Consider the following 18255-nt stretch of genomic DNA (forward strand, 5'->3'; position numbering starts at 1 on the left):
GAGCTCATTTAAAGGGGTGTTCTTTACTTTGATGACATTAAATGTTTCATCTGGGATTATTATCTGAAAACGGGGCACTCAGGTGAATGTGATTTCACCTGTCTACACCACTATGATCTGAAATGTTCAGATGGGAAATAGAATGTATTATGAACGTTTTATTTCATTTATCTTATTGGATGTAATGCCTCCTGAAATGATGGATAAAAAGGATGAATATTTACTTAGAATATTTAGAATAACTCAACCGTAAAAGCATGATGGATTTAGGGCTATGAACCCCCTAATGACACAATAATGAAGTAAATGAATGGCAATAGAGTATAAAAAACTGTGAAATATATAGTTGTGATTAGAATTTATGACACCAATAGCCAGATTCGATCTCTGCGTCAAATAAAACAAACTAGAAGCCTGACAGTAAAAAAGGGTCAAAAAGTCCACCTGTATATCTGAAAAAAGAAATGGACAATAAAGGATATTTGCATGAGAGAGGGACAGAAAACAGAGATGTGATGGGACTGACCCTGCCCGTTTCCGTGGTCTCAGCCTGGATGAGCTTCTCCACCTCGTGCGGTTTCTTCTTGTCTTGTGGCTCCGAGTGTTTCCTCTGGCTGCAGCCGTGTCTCCTCACCGATCGGGATCTGGGGTTCTCGCCGTCGCCTGAAATGATGCTGATCTGCCTGTGAAGGGAGGGAAAAAAAAAAATGAAGTCATATCTTGTCAGTGGCTGTTTAGTGAAATGGCTCCCCTGAGCGAATTTTATTCATTAATCTTGTCCAAGACAAAAAGGCAGATTGAATGACAAAGTACTTATAGGTAGTTAGAAAGAAACTAAAATGTTAAAACATTTCCTACCTTATGAAATTTCTCTTGGCTTCATTGATCACCGGCTCACTGTCCACCATGTCGGTGTGGTTGCTAAGGGCATCGTCAGGGAACAATTCCTCATCTTCTATTAACCCCTCTGTGAAAGCATCATAGGCAATAGGTCATGCAGCTTTTTTCAAAGCGGCTCAACCATACAATATGAGCTGCTGGTATGACATATGATATACAAGGCAACATAAGAGTGAAGGAGGTGACGCTCTAACCAGTGGCCTCGTCCTCCTCGACGATGTCCTCCAGGGCGTAGTTCCTGAGGAACTCTGCGAAGGCTCCGTTCTGTTGCAGCAGCTCCTGGTAGGAGCCCATCTCCGACACCCTGCCCTCCACCATCACCATTATGTTATCGACCTGAGGCAGGAAGCTGATGCCGTGTGTCACCAGAATTCGTGTCTGGAGTCAAACAGTAAAAGAAGCCTTGTTATGGTATAAACTATGCATATGACAATGCCAAGGCAAACCCACGGGCAAACATGGGTACACCTTTTACTACAAGCTCAAAGTCAATCACATATTCAGCGCTGCAGTATGCGCAGCAGAATCCAGTCACAGCTCAAACAGCTCTTATCAGAAACTGGTGTCATAAACATGAAAAACCAACAAGTAATAAACTGTTAAAAGACAGAACTTCCTCTCTAAAAAGATAATAAATAACTTCCTCTATTGAATCTACAGCCATGCTAGCAGCTCTATGAGGCTGTACTTAGTTTACTAGGTCTTCGTATTCCCTAAAGGTCATCGAAGAAGGCCCTCCACCCTCTCCGGTCTTCCGATCCAGTGGCTGCCACGACCAAAAGCCCTAAAGTTGAGCTTTGAGCTCCAGTAAATGTAAACCCACAATGACAATGCTAACACGCTGATGTTTAGCAGGCATAATGTTTACAATGGTCACCATCTTAGTTTAGCGTGTTAGCATGCCAACACTGGCTAATTGACACAAAGCACAGCTGAGGCTGATGGGATTGTCATCGGTTCTGCGGGTGTTTGGTCATAAACCGAAGTATAGGACCCGATGATGGCGCTGGATGAAAAGGGGTCACCAGAGTAATTTGGATGCATTGTTGGGGAACCATGACTGTCTCTATGGAACTTTGTGAAAAAGTAGATGCTGAGATATTTTAATGGATAAGTGAAAACATAGAGCTGCCGGTGTCAGCAGGATTCCTCCTCTGGGGACCATGAATGTATGTTGTTCAGACTCTGAGGGCCAGATTCATGAAAGGTTTAGGCAGCAAAGAGCATGACATATCACCACAAGGACTAAAGGTTCATACATGGATGTTAATTTACCTCTGCAGTGTTGTTTACATAGGCTTTTTTTTTTTTTTTTTTTTTTTAATACCACAAACTGATCAGTGTGACAGTGAGATGAAAAAACATATGAAAACCTGGATTTAAACTCTCCTCACCTTGCCCTTGAGCACCCCCTCTGGACCGATGAGGTTGTCAAAGATGTGTTTGGACACGTGGGCGTCCACAGCGGACAGCGGGTCGTCCAGCAGGTAGACGTCCGTATCGCTGTACAGCGCTCGGGCCAGACTCACCCTCTGCCTCTGCCCACCAGAGAGGTTAATGCCCTGCAGGATTCGAGACGTCTCATCAGGGTCGCTTTAAATCACGGTGGCTACTGGCCAGTTTACTATGTGAATTATTTTCAGTAATACATCAGTTTCTCAAGACAAAACCTTCAGCAAACGGGGGAAGATGTTGAGGAAACTAAGAATTGATTAAAAAAAAAATGTCTGAAGCCTGGTGTTTGAGACATCCAGAATTGCTGAAAGGAAACCAGAACCAAAGCTAGTGCCTGGAAACAGAAACTAAAAGAGGTCGCTCAGTAGGAGAAGTGAAAATGAAAAGTGCTTCTCTTTTGTACCTTCTCGCCTATCTCAGTCATGTCTCCTCCGGGCAGCACTTCCAGGTCAGGAGTTAAGGCACAGGCTTCCAGAACGCAGCGGTACTTCTGCTCATTGTAGGGTTTGCCAAACAGGATGTTGTCCCGCAGGGTGGCATTCTGTATCCAGGCCTGCTGAGGTACGTACGCCACTGATCCCTGTGTGAGGAGAGAGAGGCCGACAAACTCCCCTTTACCACTTCCTCTAATGACACATCTGGCAATTAGCAACCCTAACCATGTGTTAATATATCTACATGTATATCCTGTAAAATTACATTCTTATTCCAGTGTTCCATGAGTGTCCATGTTCAGTCAGATCTTCCCAGCTAGCCGATTCTTTCTCATGTCATTGATATTAGCACTAATATCGTCCTAATGAGTAAATAAACAGGGTGAATGAAGTGGGGTCCTACCCGAATAGAAACGTCTCCCTCTAGCTTCTCCATTTCACCCAGCAGCGCCGAGATCAGGGAGGACTTCCCACAGCCAACGTGTCCCACCACTGCCAGCAGAGAGCCCTGGGGCGCCATCACGTTAATACTACAAAACACACAGTAAACATTCACACGCTTTAAGAAGAGCCCCGGGTGTGACAACAACAAACACGTGACAGGTGCAAAACATATAGTACGTGGCTTTTTTTTCCGGGACGTACTTGTGCAGAACAGGAGGATCCTCTTTAGTCCAGGTGAATTTCCCGTTGACAACCGTCACTGAAAACTCTGCAGAGCAAAAAAAAACGTCACGTGGGTTTCTTTTTCAGGAGCTTTTGAATTGGTGGGGGCAGGGTCGACGTAGTCTGACAGGACAAAAGGCTGAGAGGCATTTCTTAACTATTAGTCAAAAAGATCTTCAGGCTCTGAGCCACTGGGTGAAAGGTACAAGTGGGAAGCACTGAAGCCTTGTATTTGAAGAGCCTATTGAGTTTAAACAATGGTATGTTGACATATGATGACAATGCACTGAAGCTGGGCGGGTACAAAAAAAAAAGAAAAAAGAAACATGTTGTTTTAACCTTAATCAAAATAGGAGCAGCGTTTCAATTTTACCTGAGGCTGTGCTCTTTCTGTCTACTGAATGTGGGTCCAGCTCATCGTGACTCAGGAAAGCTTGGATTCGCTTGAGCGAGACGCTGGCCTGCGACGCAGAATAAACACACAGGCACTCAATGAAACCAACACATGCAGGATAGGAAGGGGTGGCGGGGGGAGTAAATGCTCTTACCTGTACGATACTGCTGATGACTTGGGGAAGCATGTTTAGAGGAAACCTGAGGATGTTAAAGAGCGAGAGCGACACAAAGGCCCTCTCCGCATCCAGGACGTTTTTCTCATCCACAGTCACATACACGGCAAACGTTGTCAAGGCAACCTGGAAGAAACAAGGGCAAACAGGACGCTCAGACGTCACAGCCCATCAGTTTAACATGATGTTACTGTAAACTTGTGCGGCATAATCCACAAATCTGAAGCCAAATGACCGTCCTTTAATAACACCCTACGTGTTCCTTAACTGTTAGCAAGGTGACGCTGCTTTCAAATGCTGTCTTAAATATTCACTATTATTATAATTCTATTATTATGGGGAGAGCGTGATGTGGCATCTAACGCTAGCGTTAGCCATATGCCGCTGATAAACAACCTCGGACCATCCATTGGCTGGCTAGCTAATATACATTCATAACTCAAACATAATTAATCATGCACAACGGGAGGGTTTTTTTTTTCTTCTGTAGACTGAGTGCGCATTTTGCAGCTGTATTATTTAGGAAAAATTAAAACGTAATACAAAACAAATGACAAATTTGACTTTGCATTGGCAGATAATATTAAAAGACTTGGATTAAGATAAGAAGATTAATACCTATGAGCGAAGAAGGTGCCTCGGAACATTTAAGTGTTAATATACAGCAACTTTCAGCCAGTAAAGTTATTAAAACATCAGTTACAATATTGACTCCAATACTCTCTTCCTGCTTCAGTTTCTAAACAAAGGAGCTCTTTATCACCAGGTTACTAAAACAGTTTCTAATAAAGCTCCCTTGTCATTGCTACGCTATCTGAACACATGTCGAATTGTAGTAACAGCTGTCATACATGACTTATGAGCTTATGAAGGCTGCCTTGGGGGGCAACAAGACTAGCAACAGCTAGCAAGCCCTAATGGACAAACAACAGAGCTCGCGGCCCCCATGGTGCCATCTTCGGAAAATACCAAATAGGAAGACGTCTTCGCAGACATTCATGCAGCATGTTTGGATTTGCTGGTTCAACTTTCCCTTCGTACAACAAAATGGAATAAAAATGGCCACAGCTGATCCTGACGTTCTCCAAATGCTTCATTCCTGACCAATCCGTTTCAAAAAGTCCTTTGAAAGGACGACAGTTAGCTGGCAGACATCTGGGCTGAGCCTACCAGGAAAGGGGCACTGGTCCAGGCCATGGTGGACAGCGCACCCAGGTAGGCCGTCTTGCGCAGCACATTGAGCTCCTTCTGCCGAATGGCCAGGACCTTTTCTTTGAAGGAGTTCTCCCAGGCGTACAGCTTCAGGACTTTGATGCCGTTCAGGATCTCATTCATCAGCTTGATCCGAGAGTCCTTGTGCTGCATCTGCTCCACCTGGGAGAGAGAGAGAGGAGGAGGAAGAGAAGACAAACTGTCCTTAGACAATAGATTAACCAAACTCCAAAAATAGGGAAAAGTGGCAAAGGTAGATTTTTTTGAATTGCTAAACTCCACAAATAACGTAGAATCACGTAAAATTACAACTTACACAAAATAAAATGACACAACTCAGAGTTTGAATCTGGGTACAAAAGCCGAAGCTGCCGTTGGTATTCACACCACCAGACAATACTTAGGCCATTAAAAGATCTCTTCCTAATGCGCTTCCAATATAAATGATGGGCTACAGAATCCGCAGTCCTCGTTCTGTGTTCAAATGTATTCAAAACTTTATTTAAAGCTATAATGAGGCCTCAGCAGTCTGACTCAGAGAAATCAAGTGGATAGCTTCCAAAGTTACAGCGTTTCCACAGACAGTGCTTCTTTGTTGAGCTGCGGAGGAGGAGATAATGATAAAGAGGGGATGTCACGCTAAAACACACTAGAGCGCGTGGATTTTGTCCCCAATAATTTACACTGAAATCGCATTAGGGAGGGATCTCTTCATGGGCCGTATGAACAGGAGGACAGGAGCATTGTTTTAAGATATTGATATATATGGCAAATGTATGCATAATCACATACAAAACACTCAAACTAATGGTTAATGCAATGAACTGTATTCTATTTTTATGCATTTTTAAGCATTGAATTATTGCCAAGTCCTAGTTTGGCTGTTACGTACCTGGTAGGCTCGGGTCTTCATGGCTATGACGGCATTAAAAGGGATCAGCATGATCATGACAGCCACCCCGGCCAGCACAGACGGACCGAGGTTCTGCAAAATACAGCAGTCAGTAAACCAATGCAAATATGACTCATAACAATTACAGAGGCAAAGCAAAAGTCCCCTGTGCTCAATATATATACGTGTAAACTAAATACGGAGGCAAATCCATGAAGAATTGGTGAGCGTACCTGCCAGAGGAAATATAGTGCCAGCATGATCTGAAGAGGAGCGGACCACAACATGTTGAGGAAGGTGGTGAGGTCCATGAACCTCTGTGCGTCCACGGACATCAGGTTGACTATCTCTCCCACTGTAGATGAACGTTTGGCTGCGTTGGTTATCACCAGCGCCTGCAGAACAATGACGGGGGGGGGGGGGACAACTGTACTAAACAATGTAATCTATTTATTTTCTGTATGCATCTCCTCTAAAATGAAATGAGATATATGAATGCTCAATTTATTGATAAAAGTGAAGCTTTAAGGTCTCCTTCACGATTTTTCCACACACATGCACAAATGCACAGTCAGAAAGCTACGATACTTTCTTGCATACCTTCCTGTAGATAGCTCCTATGACAGCCGTGCGCACATTCATGCCGGTGACGAAGCAGTACTGAAAGTGATGGTGGAGGATGAGAGTCTGCAGGAAGGCGGTGAAGAACATGAGGAAGGCCAGCGAGTAACCCCACCAATCGGGAACGCCCTTCTGTTTTGTGAACGAGATCAGCATCCTATAAGAGCGAAGAGAGGGGACAGTTTAGATTGAGTTAGCAAAAACACACTATCTGTAGGTTGGAGTTTAAGGATATTCTGGCATTATAATGAGTGTACTGTTATAGCACCAGGCCAAGAGTTTACTGTATAGAGACAATGATGTTATTCAGTTATAGTGATGGTTACGTAAAATGATTTTATTTGGATGTAGAAAAACGGGAAGTTTGGAGTGCATTCTTTACTTAAGTAAAAAGCAACTAGTCACTAACCCTTTGATATTAATTTCTTCCACGCTTCTATTAAGAAATTACAGCCGGGAAACTTAAGACGTCTTCAAACAAAACACCATCTGTGGCTACTCAAGTTCCTCAAAGTCTCAGGGAAACCAAATCTATACTATAATTTTCTTTCTTATGTTGGTCTCTGTTATGTCAGATTATTTTTTGCTACAATGGTCAGGGGCTTTCACGGCGTCATTCCAGTCGTCCTTCTTTCTGTGAAAGAAAACGATCCGACAGACAGCTATCAGATCATTTGAAATTCAAATTACACGTGCTAAGTCATTCCTGCAGCACCAGTGACAGAGCAGGTGTCAGTATTAATCAACCTCATTCAACAACGTGAACCGTGACAAAATACAAACAGGAAAACTATGTGGTCAGCCATCTCCGATAGCTTATCTCGCTGATATTTACATAAAGATATGGCTTTCACAGAACAGCTACTATTATTAACTTTTCCACCCTGGGCCATTAGAAGCATAAAGGAAACACACTGCATTTACATCCTGAACAAGGACAGCATGTATAAAACAAACCTCCATGCAAAAACACAAACTCCACATGCAAAAGGACATCCTGAAAATAGTATTTGGGAACACTGGAACAATGGCAGTTTGTTGGTGTTCTGATCTTCCAATCTGACATGTGACCTTTGTTTTTACCTGAGCAGCTGAGGGTTGACGAAGGTGATGATGTCCTGCAGAAACTTGTAGGCCGAGCCGATCAGAAAGTAGGGTCCAAAGGCTTTGACAAGGGCACGTAGGAAAGACGGCTGGTGGGGAGCAGCTTTCTGATTGGACAGCAGGACCTCTACTTCCTCCTGACTGCTTTCACCTCCTCCGACGTGGTTGGTGGTCGACGGCGGGGGCTTGGAGTACATAGCCTGGCTGGGCAGATTCTGTTCACTAGAGAATTTGAAATTTGGGGAGGGTTGTTTGGGATAGGAAAGAGATGAAAAAGACGGAGAGACAGTTATGTGAGGAAAGGGAACTCTCATCATAAGTAAACAAGTAAGTCAGTAAGTAAGACAACAGACCATACTTTTGAAATATTTCTTAGTTGGAAAAATAAAAAGGACTACTAAGTTCTGAGGCTAAGCTGTACCTGAAATGCAACGGTATTAGCGCTTATGATAATGACAATTTAACAATTTAAAGCTGCTATAATCAATAGTTTTATATTGACTACGTATCAAATCGCTAATTGTATGTGAATGGGGTCGCTCGTAGAGATAAGCCTACAAATATTTATCACCTAACTCTGCAGTTCTCATCAACTCTACGGAATGTTTAAGCCTCTTTCGGCGCGTTGTTTTGGTTTTTACGGCCTGGCAACGTTACTGTTTTGATTGAGTCTCATGGCTCTCATCAGCATCATTTCCGGCAGGCAGCTGTTTTCGACAAAAAAGCTAACAAAAAAAGAAAAAAAAAAGAAAACACTGTGTGCTACCTGCCCAGCACAAAACAGCAGACAGACAAAGTTAGCAACTAGCTGGTGGACATAATGGAGATTTTAGCAGCGAAATAGCCAAATATGTGGAGGAGTTGGTGGAGACCAAACCAGAGCTAAAATGAAAGACAATATTGGACTTGCATTCACTAGGTGGCTGGAAATGTGACTTCAAATTAATGCTAATTTTGCTACGTGTCTGCTGGATGTGTACATAGGCAACAGTTTGCTAGCATATTAGCCATATGTTGTGCTGCGTGTTTCTGCTGCCCCCTAGTGCCAAAAAGCCCCCAAAACACTTAATGCAGGTTAAATAAGACAGGCAGATAGGCACTCAGATAGGATTTGATTTGAAAGAAGCCGAGTAGCTCAGTGTCATCTGAGTAACAACGATATGAGATGCACTCAAACCTGTTAATGATGTGTTCTAACTAATCAGTAACTCACTGTGAGGAAGTGGCTTAAGTATTAAACTGGCTTAAGTTGTGGATGAATAGTTTTAGCTCCAAATTATACCACATATACAACATATTTCATACTTTATCAGTTATGATAAATCCCTTTGGTAAAACTGGATCATTGCCTTGGTAAATAGTAATACAAACAGTATAAAAAGATTGTTTGTGGTTGCATTTGTTTAATTTGTCCACAAGAATGTTCATTTGCTCCGGAAGGTCTCAGGCAGTGAGACATAATGCGAGAAACATGTTTTCAGTGAAAGGAATGTTTTGCAAACTACACAAAATCTATTCTAATACCAGCTTAAAGCGCAGGAGTCGGATTCCAGCGGTGAACTAATAGGCGACTATGGTTCAACAGGACAACCGTGGTGGAATTCAGCTCAACTCCAAACAGGTTTACGGACAGCAAGTGAAAAGGCCCGATCAAGCTTTTCCATATCATTTTACAAGCTGCTCTCGGTGAAGGGTCACAATGAAACTCGGACGGGGGAAAGCTGACGGCACAGAGGTAGGAAGCAGCCTGGAGGTTGGGGTTCAACGGGGCCTGTCGAGCGTGTTTGCGCATGAAGTTCCCTTTTTGCCCTGAAGTCCTGTTCTCAGCGACCAGGCGAATGAACTAATTTTGCCAGTGTGTGGCTGAACACGCGCTGTAGAACTGTGGAATGCCATGTTGCAGACATCAGAAAAGTAATTAATTCTGCAGCACATTATACTGAGCAGTGGGGGGGGTGGACTTAATCCTTCAAGACTCTGACATTAAAGGCAAAAGAAAGCATTTCATGTGTTCTCTCTGATATCTGCAGACACTGGATGTTCCATATACATTATGTACTGCAGTTTTCCCCTTTATTTTTGCTTTCATCAATTTTTCCACAGTTGTTTTAAGTAGATGTGTAGCAGCTTCATATATTACATGTAGCTATCCTGCTGCTAGGGTTACAAAAAGACAGAAGAAAAGTGTGTGTGCATACGTCCGCACACACACACTTGTAACTGCGCACACAAAGAGCCCTGCCCTCTAAGACAACATCCTCTCCCCTCTCTGTTCTGACAAAGAAGTGAAAGGGGCGGTAGGGGGTAGATGACCATGACAGGATTTTTAAAAATATATATATATATGTACAAAAGCAAAAAAGAGGATGTTATTGATGTGTGCAAATCAGAGTGACTATTTCTCTCCCTGGGAATTAGAATGAGCTTACAGTTGTTTGACACCACAAATCTCATTCAGTAGGTTTACATGCACTCCAGTAACCTGCTTAGTGTCCGCTTTCTGCATTAGCCTGACGTCTAAACGCCATTTAAACGAGAAACGTGGTCAACAACAACTAGAGAAGCCAGATTTCTTGTCCATCCATTCTTGTGTATCCAAAGCCCGATGTATCTTCTTCCTCTGTGCCATAGTGCTCCATTGTTGTAAAAAAAAACAACTATTAAAAACATATCGATGAGCCTCACTGATAAGACTGTTCCTTCATTACCATGAACGCACACACTGCAGTTTATTTTGACTCAATCCTACATAAGCCGTCCTGCTGCCAGAAATGCGCCACAGCTGAAAATAGTCCCCAACCATCAGAAAGCTTTCTTGCTTTCCTCCTGTTTGAGTAATGTTTGGTGAAGACTGCATTGACAGGATGTTTTAAGAAATGATTGAGCCTTTGTTTTTTATGATTTATAGCTTCAGTAGGAGCCAATGAGCTTGGGGCAGACAAAGACTTTTGCTGCATCCAAGATCATTTAGACTAAAACTGAAATGACTTTGTACTGCCCAAACTTTGGCACAGTAAAGGAAATGCTGTGCCCCCACTGCAGAGCTCCCACTGTGCAGACACTCCAACCAAGAAAAACAAAACAAAATAAAAAAGCTGTTGAAGTGGCAGCATCATGTGTCAGTAATACACTCACAGCAAGCCAGCCCTGCTATAAAAATAGGGTAGCAGATAAATCTGATTATTGACCAGCTGTGCATTCTGAAGTATCCAGGTTACAGAAGTTCTCCGGTTTCCAGCTTTAACCTGATTCCTGCCAACGACCTGCTGTCTTCATATGTAAAATGTAGTGACTGGCGTCGCACACTGCAAACACCAAGTAAAGCTTTTATATGAGTGACACAGATGTGCTGGAAAACAAACGCACCTCTTCGCTTTGGTCTGCTCCTTCTCCCACTCGTTGAGGAGTTTGGGCACCGTCACCTTGGAGCTGTCGCGCTGGTTCAGAGACCAAAGATCTTTGGTCTCCAGTGGCATTTTGTAGCCTTTAATGGCCATACTAAGAGAGAGAAACAGAAGTTTAATGTAATCCGGTACATTAAGCAATTCAACACTAACAAGCGGAATTACTGTAAGCAAATGAGACATTACCAAAAGGCTTGTCAGCCTCCACCCGCCTCACTGCTTTGTGAATCTTTGTCAGAATGTCTCCTTTTTTTATGTCCCCAGTTGAGACAACTCAGTAAGAATGCCATCCACAAAGACACTTAATTGAGTTTACCGGATTTGCTAATCATCATTATGTACTGGTGGGTCGGATTTCACCGGAAATTGGCTCGATTGTGTTTTCCGGCACGAGGGGGAGATTGGCTTACAGGAGAAAACAGAAAAGGAGGTGCTGTACGTCCATCAGCAAAAGAGCAACATCCTCTTTGTCGCAACGATCAAAAACAACAAAAAAACAGGCGTGAACAGAACCAGTCTCACTTGTTTACAGTAATAACCAAGGTAAATAATTCCACATTTATTCTGTGTGCTGATATTGGAAAATGTTACAAAACCCACTCAGCAGTGAAAACTACAATAATATGTTGTATACAAATACTATAGGGATCCCCAAAGTGTTCAATAGTATAAAAAAAAAAAAAATCATGTGTCAAATATATAAATTAAGCAATAACTTTGTTAAACCTCAATGTATTATGAACTTAACTTATTTTTGCATATATACATATATATATATAATCTTTAATAATAAATAAAGACAGTACAAACATGTCCTCTAAATTATTTTGCTTTACGAGGCTGCATGCTACCTAGCCAGCGTTAACACTGCTAACACTGGCTCTTTAGTTTTAGGAATAACCCAAGCTCACAACCTAGCCTAGCTAGTTAGCCGCTGTGTTGGTAGTATGTTGAGCCTTCTCATGCTAAACAACAGGAGAGGCTAGCTATTGCGTCTGTGTATTGTTTTATTACAGCAGCAGCCTCTATTCATAACTACTTTGGCATTGTTGTTGCACTAGCTAACAGGCGCTAACTGGCTAAATCTGGTAGCCGTTGTTGAGCTGGCATGCTTCAGAGAGGCAGGGGCTACTGTCATAAAAAGTGACATAAAATAACATGTGACTTTGTGAAAATTGCTGTTAAAAAAGGGCGTTTTGAAATGTTCCAAAAAAAAATTACAATGAAACATTCATATGATTATTCATTATATAATGTATTTATTTATTTATTTATTTAATATTGTAACAGTTTCATTTATCACAGGTCTTTGGACATCTTACAACTAAACTTTGTGTATATTTAAATAAATAAAAACTTGTATTACTTGAATCTATTTGATAAATTATTGAACAGTTTGATGCTCAATACACAAAAAGAAAAATTAATATGTACTGTAACTACATTGTGTTTACTAATTACTAAAGCACATTACCATATATATATACAGCAAATTGTGGGCCTATGGGTGTGCAGTGTGAGCTCACCTCGTGAACCACCAAAACGTCATGGTGGAGAGGAAACCTGCTGTGGTTTCAGGACAAGGATTCTGAGAAGAAATTGAAAAATGTGCAGAAAAATAGGCCAGAGAGGTTAAACAAGGATGAGGAGGACATACTTCAGTGAGCAGCCAGTAACAACCGTGCTCTCTGTGTGAGTGAATGAGTGTGTGACCTGCTTTAAAAGAGCACACCCTCAGACTTTCAACCGCTCAGAACACTGAGTGAACAATGTCAGCAGGGAAATGGCGTTCTCATATATGGCATACATGCTTCATGGATTCTGAGTGGACACCCCGTGTGACTCACAGGGTCTGTGACGACATTGGAGAAGAGAGGCGGTTTCTCATTGAAGCAGCAGAGGATCAGCTCACAGACCACCAGGCCGAAGTAGAAGTAGAACGTGGTGAATCGCAGCTTGTCGGTCACTTCGCCCTGAAATGTAAAACAAGTACGCACGCACACGCACACGCACACGCGCACACACACACACAGGTGAGTTCAGACACAAAATTGCGAGCATCCCCTGTCAAGAGACGGACTGGCCGACCGACGCTAGCATGGCTACAAAAAGACATTAGAACTGCACAGTTACTGAAACAAGACAAAGAGTGTGTGGCCAAGCTAGCGGCCCTGTGAATGCTAACCTCAGCGTGCTAACATGGCTCACAATGACCACTGTAATGCTGATATTTGGCAGGTGATGTTAACTACGGCCACCACCTTAGTTTAGCGTGATAGCATGCCCAACTAGCATGCAAGTACAGCTAAGTAGTTAACGGACTACAGCTAGCTTAGGCACAGCAGGGCTTGAAGCTAAATGCTAATTTGCACGCGAACATCCTCACAATGACAACGCTTACATACTGATGTTTAGCTGGTATAATGTTTACCATGGCCACAATCTTAGTTTAGTGCGTCAGCATGCTAACATTGGCTAATTAGCACTAAACAAAGTACAGCTGAGGCAGATGGGAGTCTTGTCATTAGTTTTGCAGTTATTAAGTATTGGACAGAAGAGTTTGGCCTGATGATGACGATAGATTAAAAGTCAGCTGATCTACTTCGGAGATCATCCTGTGGCAAACACAAATTTCTGTACCAAATTTGACCGTACCAATTTTCATGCCAAAGCGACACTGCCAACAACTACAAATATAGCTCATTTGTAGCGCAACAGCAACACGGAGCTTGAGCCATATTGCTCTGTTAATTCAGGGAAATGAGGCACAACTGTGTAAACACTAACAACACTAATCAAACTACAGTATATGACCTTTTGCTGTCGAGGTGTTTCCATGCTTGCAAATGCACTAAAGGTCAACTTCCATCTATTCATTCATTTCAGTTCCCACAGGTCACTCACATTTCTTCCTTCCTGCGGCGCACACAAACATCCAAATCGGCTAAGCGCGATTATGATTAGAGGCGTCACCTTCAGCAATGCAAAATCACTTCACTTTTTCCCAAATCATATTTGTGCATGGGCTAATATTCGGGATCAAAGTGATTACAGCAGCACAGGACTGCAATAGCCTGGGGCTGACCTCAACACAGGGCTGCTTGGTTAGCCGCATGTGTTCCTCACACTCCAACCGCCCGAGGCTCTGCCTACACTGTCCGTCTGCCTGCTGCATGACTGGCTGGGGGTTGCTCTTAACTTTTACCATGGACACAAAAAGTAATCGCTAAGACTTTTAAATATGAATTCTCAGTTAGTTAGTTAGTTTGAGGTGTTAAAGGAAGAGAGCTAAAAGCTTTAAGGAAAAATTACCATCCGCATCTGGCACAAACACAGCAACTAATCTGTGTTAGTTAGATACACCTTTTGCACTCTGACATGCACCTGCAGGCCGACTAGGTAGAGTCTGCTATGAACCGATATAACAGAAGTTCTGCCCACACACACATTTGATGTACAGCTAAAGAGTTAGCTGTCCTTTTAGCCTTACTTGTGCTATCATGATGACTTGCATTTCGCAACCACGTTAGTACCATGAGAGAGAGAGCCAGGGGAGGGATTATCCTCCACACACAGAAATATTAATATGAACCAATGTAAACACGTTGATTAGAGCAAGCATTACTCTGATTATTGACCATAATCCAGTCATTACGTGCATGATAACACAGCGGCTAGCGTTTTCACAATAGAGACGAGTAAGTATGCTAGAACAGAGAACAACCAACAGAAACTTAAACCTGCGTTAACTTATTTCTGGGCCGCTTGGGGGCAACAAGCTGACATATTATCATCTTAGGTAAATGTTTTAGCAAAGAGACGAGGAGCACCATTAGCATTCATTTGGAGTTGTGTTTCTGGCAACCTGATGAATCTAATCTTGGACATCCCAACAGCCGTGTGATGTGTTTCTAACATAAAAGTTCAATTATAGCAGCTTTAAGGTAACCTATTCTTTGCTTGAAAACAACACTTCTCAGCCTTTGTAGTAGAAAACGTTTAATGGGTCACTAATCACTTTGCTCCCACAAGAAAATGGGGGACTTATTTAGGAGTCTTGTAATTCCGGTAGATTAGAGCTCTGCAGTCCTGGAAAGCCAGATTTCTCAGCACCTAGCCAAGTAGTCAGCCTGGGTCAGCGGTATTTATCAACAACTGTGCTGCATATACACATATTTTACATTTTCTCCCTTGTTTTTCCATTTCGTTCTGTCTGCTTGCCTGTGTATCCTCTCCCCGGTCTCACGCCACACTCTGTCTTATTTTGTTGCCTGGGGGGTTTGTTTGCTGTGTGCTGCAGCTCTGTTGGTGAGCTGCGAAGCACTAGAGGTGAGATAAGCATGCTAGGAACAACAGGCCTACTATTCCCTCTCTGCTTAGTGGTGCCCTGGCCTGACCCCTTCAAAACATCCACTCACTGCAAGCTCCAAACCAACTCCTGAGACAACAAGAGGGGAGGTGGGGGGGGGGGGGGTATATGGTATTCTGAATGGTCAAGAGCAGTGAGGAGGATAAGAGCAGAGAAGTAAAGAAAATGGGAAAGAAGAACAAGAGCAAAGACAACATGAAGTACAAGTAGGAAAGGAGACAATAAAATATGTGGATAAGAGTGCGGGGGGGGGTTGATGACAGACATGTAAAAGGCATTCGAGGGCTACGACGTGTTCTCACCTTGCTGGAGACCTGGAGGATCTTGGAGCGGAAAGGCACGACGGCGCACAGCACAGACAGGAACCAGAAGATGAAGAGGACCCCTGAGGACTGAACCCCACGTAACCTCTCAAACTGGATCAGAAACGTGGCCAACAGCTGAGAGAAGGAGGGGGGGGGGGTATTACACAGAGAGAGGAAAAAGGAATGGAGGAAGGGGTGGGGGTGGGGTGGGGGGTCAGAGTTAGATTAGTGAGGGCAAGTAAGGTAAACAACAGTCTGACTGGGTCAGTCAGTGACTGTTCCTCCATCAAACACTGGGCTAGATCTGTTCCTGATCGCTTTTCTGGCTTTTCTATAACCCGACATAGCCGTCGGGAGAATTATGGACAGGCTCTCCTCCAGTACACTGCTCTAACTGAATGCAGCCTTCTTATTGCTATGCTACTTGTACATAGGGTCACCAAAAACACTGGCATGTCTCTGACAGGACATGATGACCTCTATACTACATACTAATTCTAAGCAGGTTTTGAGCATTTCGTATGTTCTAGGGTTGTACTATATGTTAAAAATGTTTGAATTGCGGGTTAATTAACAGGTTAATTATTTATGAGTTGAATTCCCAGGCAGAAATGATGCGCCAATAGCAACAACTACAGGATGGGTACAACATTCAGTTTATCTGAGAGGGGGCGGAGGAGAAGAAATGTCACTTTCCTGTGAAACAAAATAGCAAAATAGCTCTTAATCAAACAGCCTTTGGCGTTTTTGATGAATTTCTGTTTTTAGAAATAAACACACAAATGCGTATGACTCTGCTTCTTACCGGCTAAACAAGTTTTACTGGCTATGAACTCCTAGAGAAGCCAGGAAGAAGAAGGAGAAGTTAGCTACTGTGACGATAAAATAAGCCTTTTGAAATATCTGGCGACAACTGTTCGGTTGTGTGACTTGTAGGATGTTAATGTCAGGCAGCACACTGCAGAGGCAAACAGCTTTTTGAAATACTATACAGGCGATATGGTACACTTAAATAATAAAAGTCTGCCAGGCTTATCTGTCATCAGGCCGTGTCCTCTGATACATATCTCGTCACTGTGTGCTCTGCAGCCTGTATTTGTATATGTACAGTGGTGTGTTTGATTCCACAGTGCAGTCTGCACCTGTTGCTTCTAAGCCATGGCTTATTCAAAAGCCATATTCAAAAAAAGGTATAAAATGTTGAACATGATAACCATAAACAAGGTTTTTACACAATCGACAAGAGGCTGGGACTCAGCAGTTGGAATTCGTGCCCTCACCATGGTCATGCCGAGAACCAGCGGGGTGACAAAGTAGATGGGCGGCTGGCTGCGGCCCTGCTGCAGCTCGTGGAATGTGTAGAAGAGGTCTGTCCAACACACGATCCACAACAGCAAGCCAAACACCTGAGAGCAGAGAGGGAGGAGAGAAGGTGAAAAAAAAAAAACAGACGTTAAATACTGTGAAAACAGAGGGAAGTGTTGGCCAGAAATCAGTACATATATCTCTGGTGTTTGTTCTGTACTTATTTGGTCAAAAGTGTAATTACTAAAGAGAAAATAAATGATTTATTTTCCTATTGTATCAGCAAATCTTTGGTACTGACACACAATGTTATTACTCATGATTCGATTGGTGCAATACCTGGAAAATACTCAGAAATGCTGCCCCAGTAGCCTACTGGTTGGGGGCACATGCCACATGGCTGCAACATTCCCGCCTGCAAGCCCTTTGTTGCATGCCCCCCACATTTCCTGTCTCTCTCCACACTGCACGACAGACAGACGAAGGCAAAATGCCAAAAAAAGAAAATTCTTAACCAGCTGGGTGGCAGACGTTAGCTGGTGCTTCGTCTGTGATCAGAGCACCCTCTACACATTACTCCAGGATGGAGCTGGGCTTTGAAGTGATTTGGGGCGCAGTGGCCACACACAGTACTGTGCTGTAGCTTCCGACAGCATCGTTGGATGCACATTGGCCCAAAGAACATTTAAAACAAACTGGGCTAACTAGCTTCCATGTTAGCCTAGCTCATTTGTTGTTTCACTATGTAGGTGTGGTAGAAAATGACTGAAATGTATATGTGTACATGTGTGCTTTGGAGTACTCTATGATCAAATCACACAACAACGAAGGCGCCTCTCACCGTTTTGAATCTGTTCATTATGGACATCATGATGTAGCCTCTGTTGTTCCTCTTGAGATAGAAGAGGTAGATGGGGCAGGCAGCCCAAAGGTAGACGCACGGCAACCATGACAGGACGGAGAGCTGGAAACACTCCGGGAGGTCGGGCTGATCCGTGTGGAGCGTCTGATTGGCTACC

At 43.1% G+C, this 18255-nt stretch overlaps 1 protein-coding gene across 1 annotated transcript in view; it reads right to left on the minus strand.

Annotated features, from left to right (window-relative positions):
- abcc3 (ATP-binding cassette, sub-family C (CFTR/MRP), member 3) overlaps positions 1 to 18255 on the minus strand; it is a 45856-nt gene that overhangs the window by 14081 nt on the left and 13520 nt on the right. Inside the window, exons 2-21 of the mRNA XM_070927032.1 lie at positions 18078 to 18254; positions 17212 to 17337; positions 15929 to 16066; positions 13105 to 13230; positions 12784 to 12845; positions 11220 to 11351; positions 7833 to 8075; positions 6729 to 6906; positions 6362 to 6523; positions 6129 to 6221; positions 5195 to 5398; positions 4004 to 4150; positions 3829 to 3916; positions 3435 to 3501; positions 3193 to 3319; positions 2759 to 2935; positions 2295 to 2462; positions 1095 to 1278; positions 859 to 967; positions 527 to 683 (exon numbers count right to left, since the gene is read on the minus strand). Of these exons, the coding sequence (XP_070783133.1) occupies positions 527 to 683; positions 859 to 967; positions 1095 to 1278; positions 2295 to 2462; positions 2759 to 2935; positions 3193 to 3319; positions 3435 to 3501; positions 3829 to 3916; positions 4004 to 4150; positions 5195 to 5398; positions 6129 to 6221; positions 6362 to 6523; positions 6729 to 6906; positions 7833 to 8075; positions 11220 to 11351; positions 12784 to 12845; positions 13105 to 13230; positions 15929 to 16066; positions 17212 to 17337; positions 18078 to 18254 (2865 nt within the window). The remainder of the gene's footprint in view (positions 1 to 526; positions 684 to 858; positions 968 to 1094; positions 1279 to 2294; positions 2463 to 2758; positions 2936 to 3192; positions 3320 to 3434; positions 3502 to 3828; positions 3917 to 4003; positions 4151 to 5194; positions 5399 to 6128; positions 6222 to 6361; positions 6524 to 6728; positions 6907 to 7832; positions 8076 to 11219; positions 11352 to 12783; positions 12846 to 13104; positions 13231 to 15928; positions 16067 to 17211; positions 17338 to 18077; position 18255) is intronic.

The sequence above is a fragment of the Enoplosus armatus genome, chromosome 20 (assembly GCF_043641665.1).
Source record: "Enoplosus armatus isolate fEnoArm2 chromosome 20, fEnoArm2.hap1, whole genome shotgun sequence".
NCBI lineage: Eukaryota > Metazoa > Chordata > Actinopteri > Centrarchiformes > Enoplosidae > Enoplosus > Enoplosus armatus.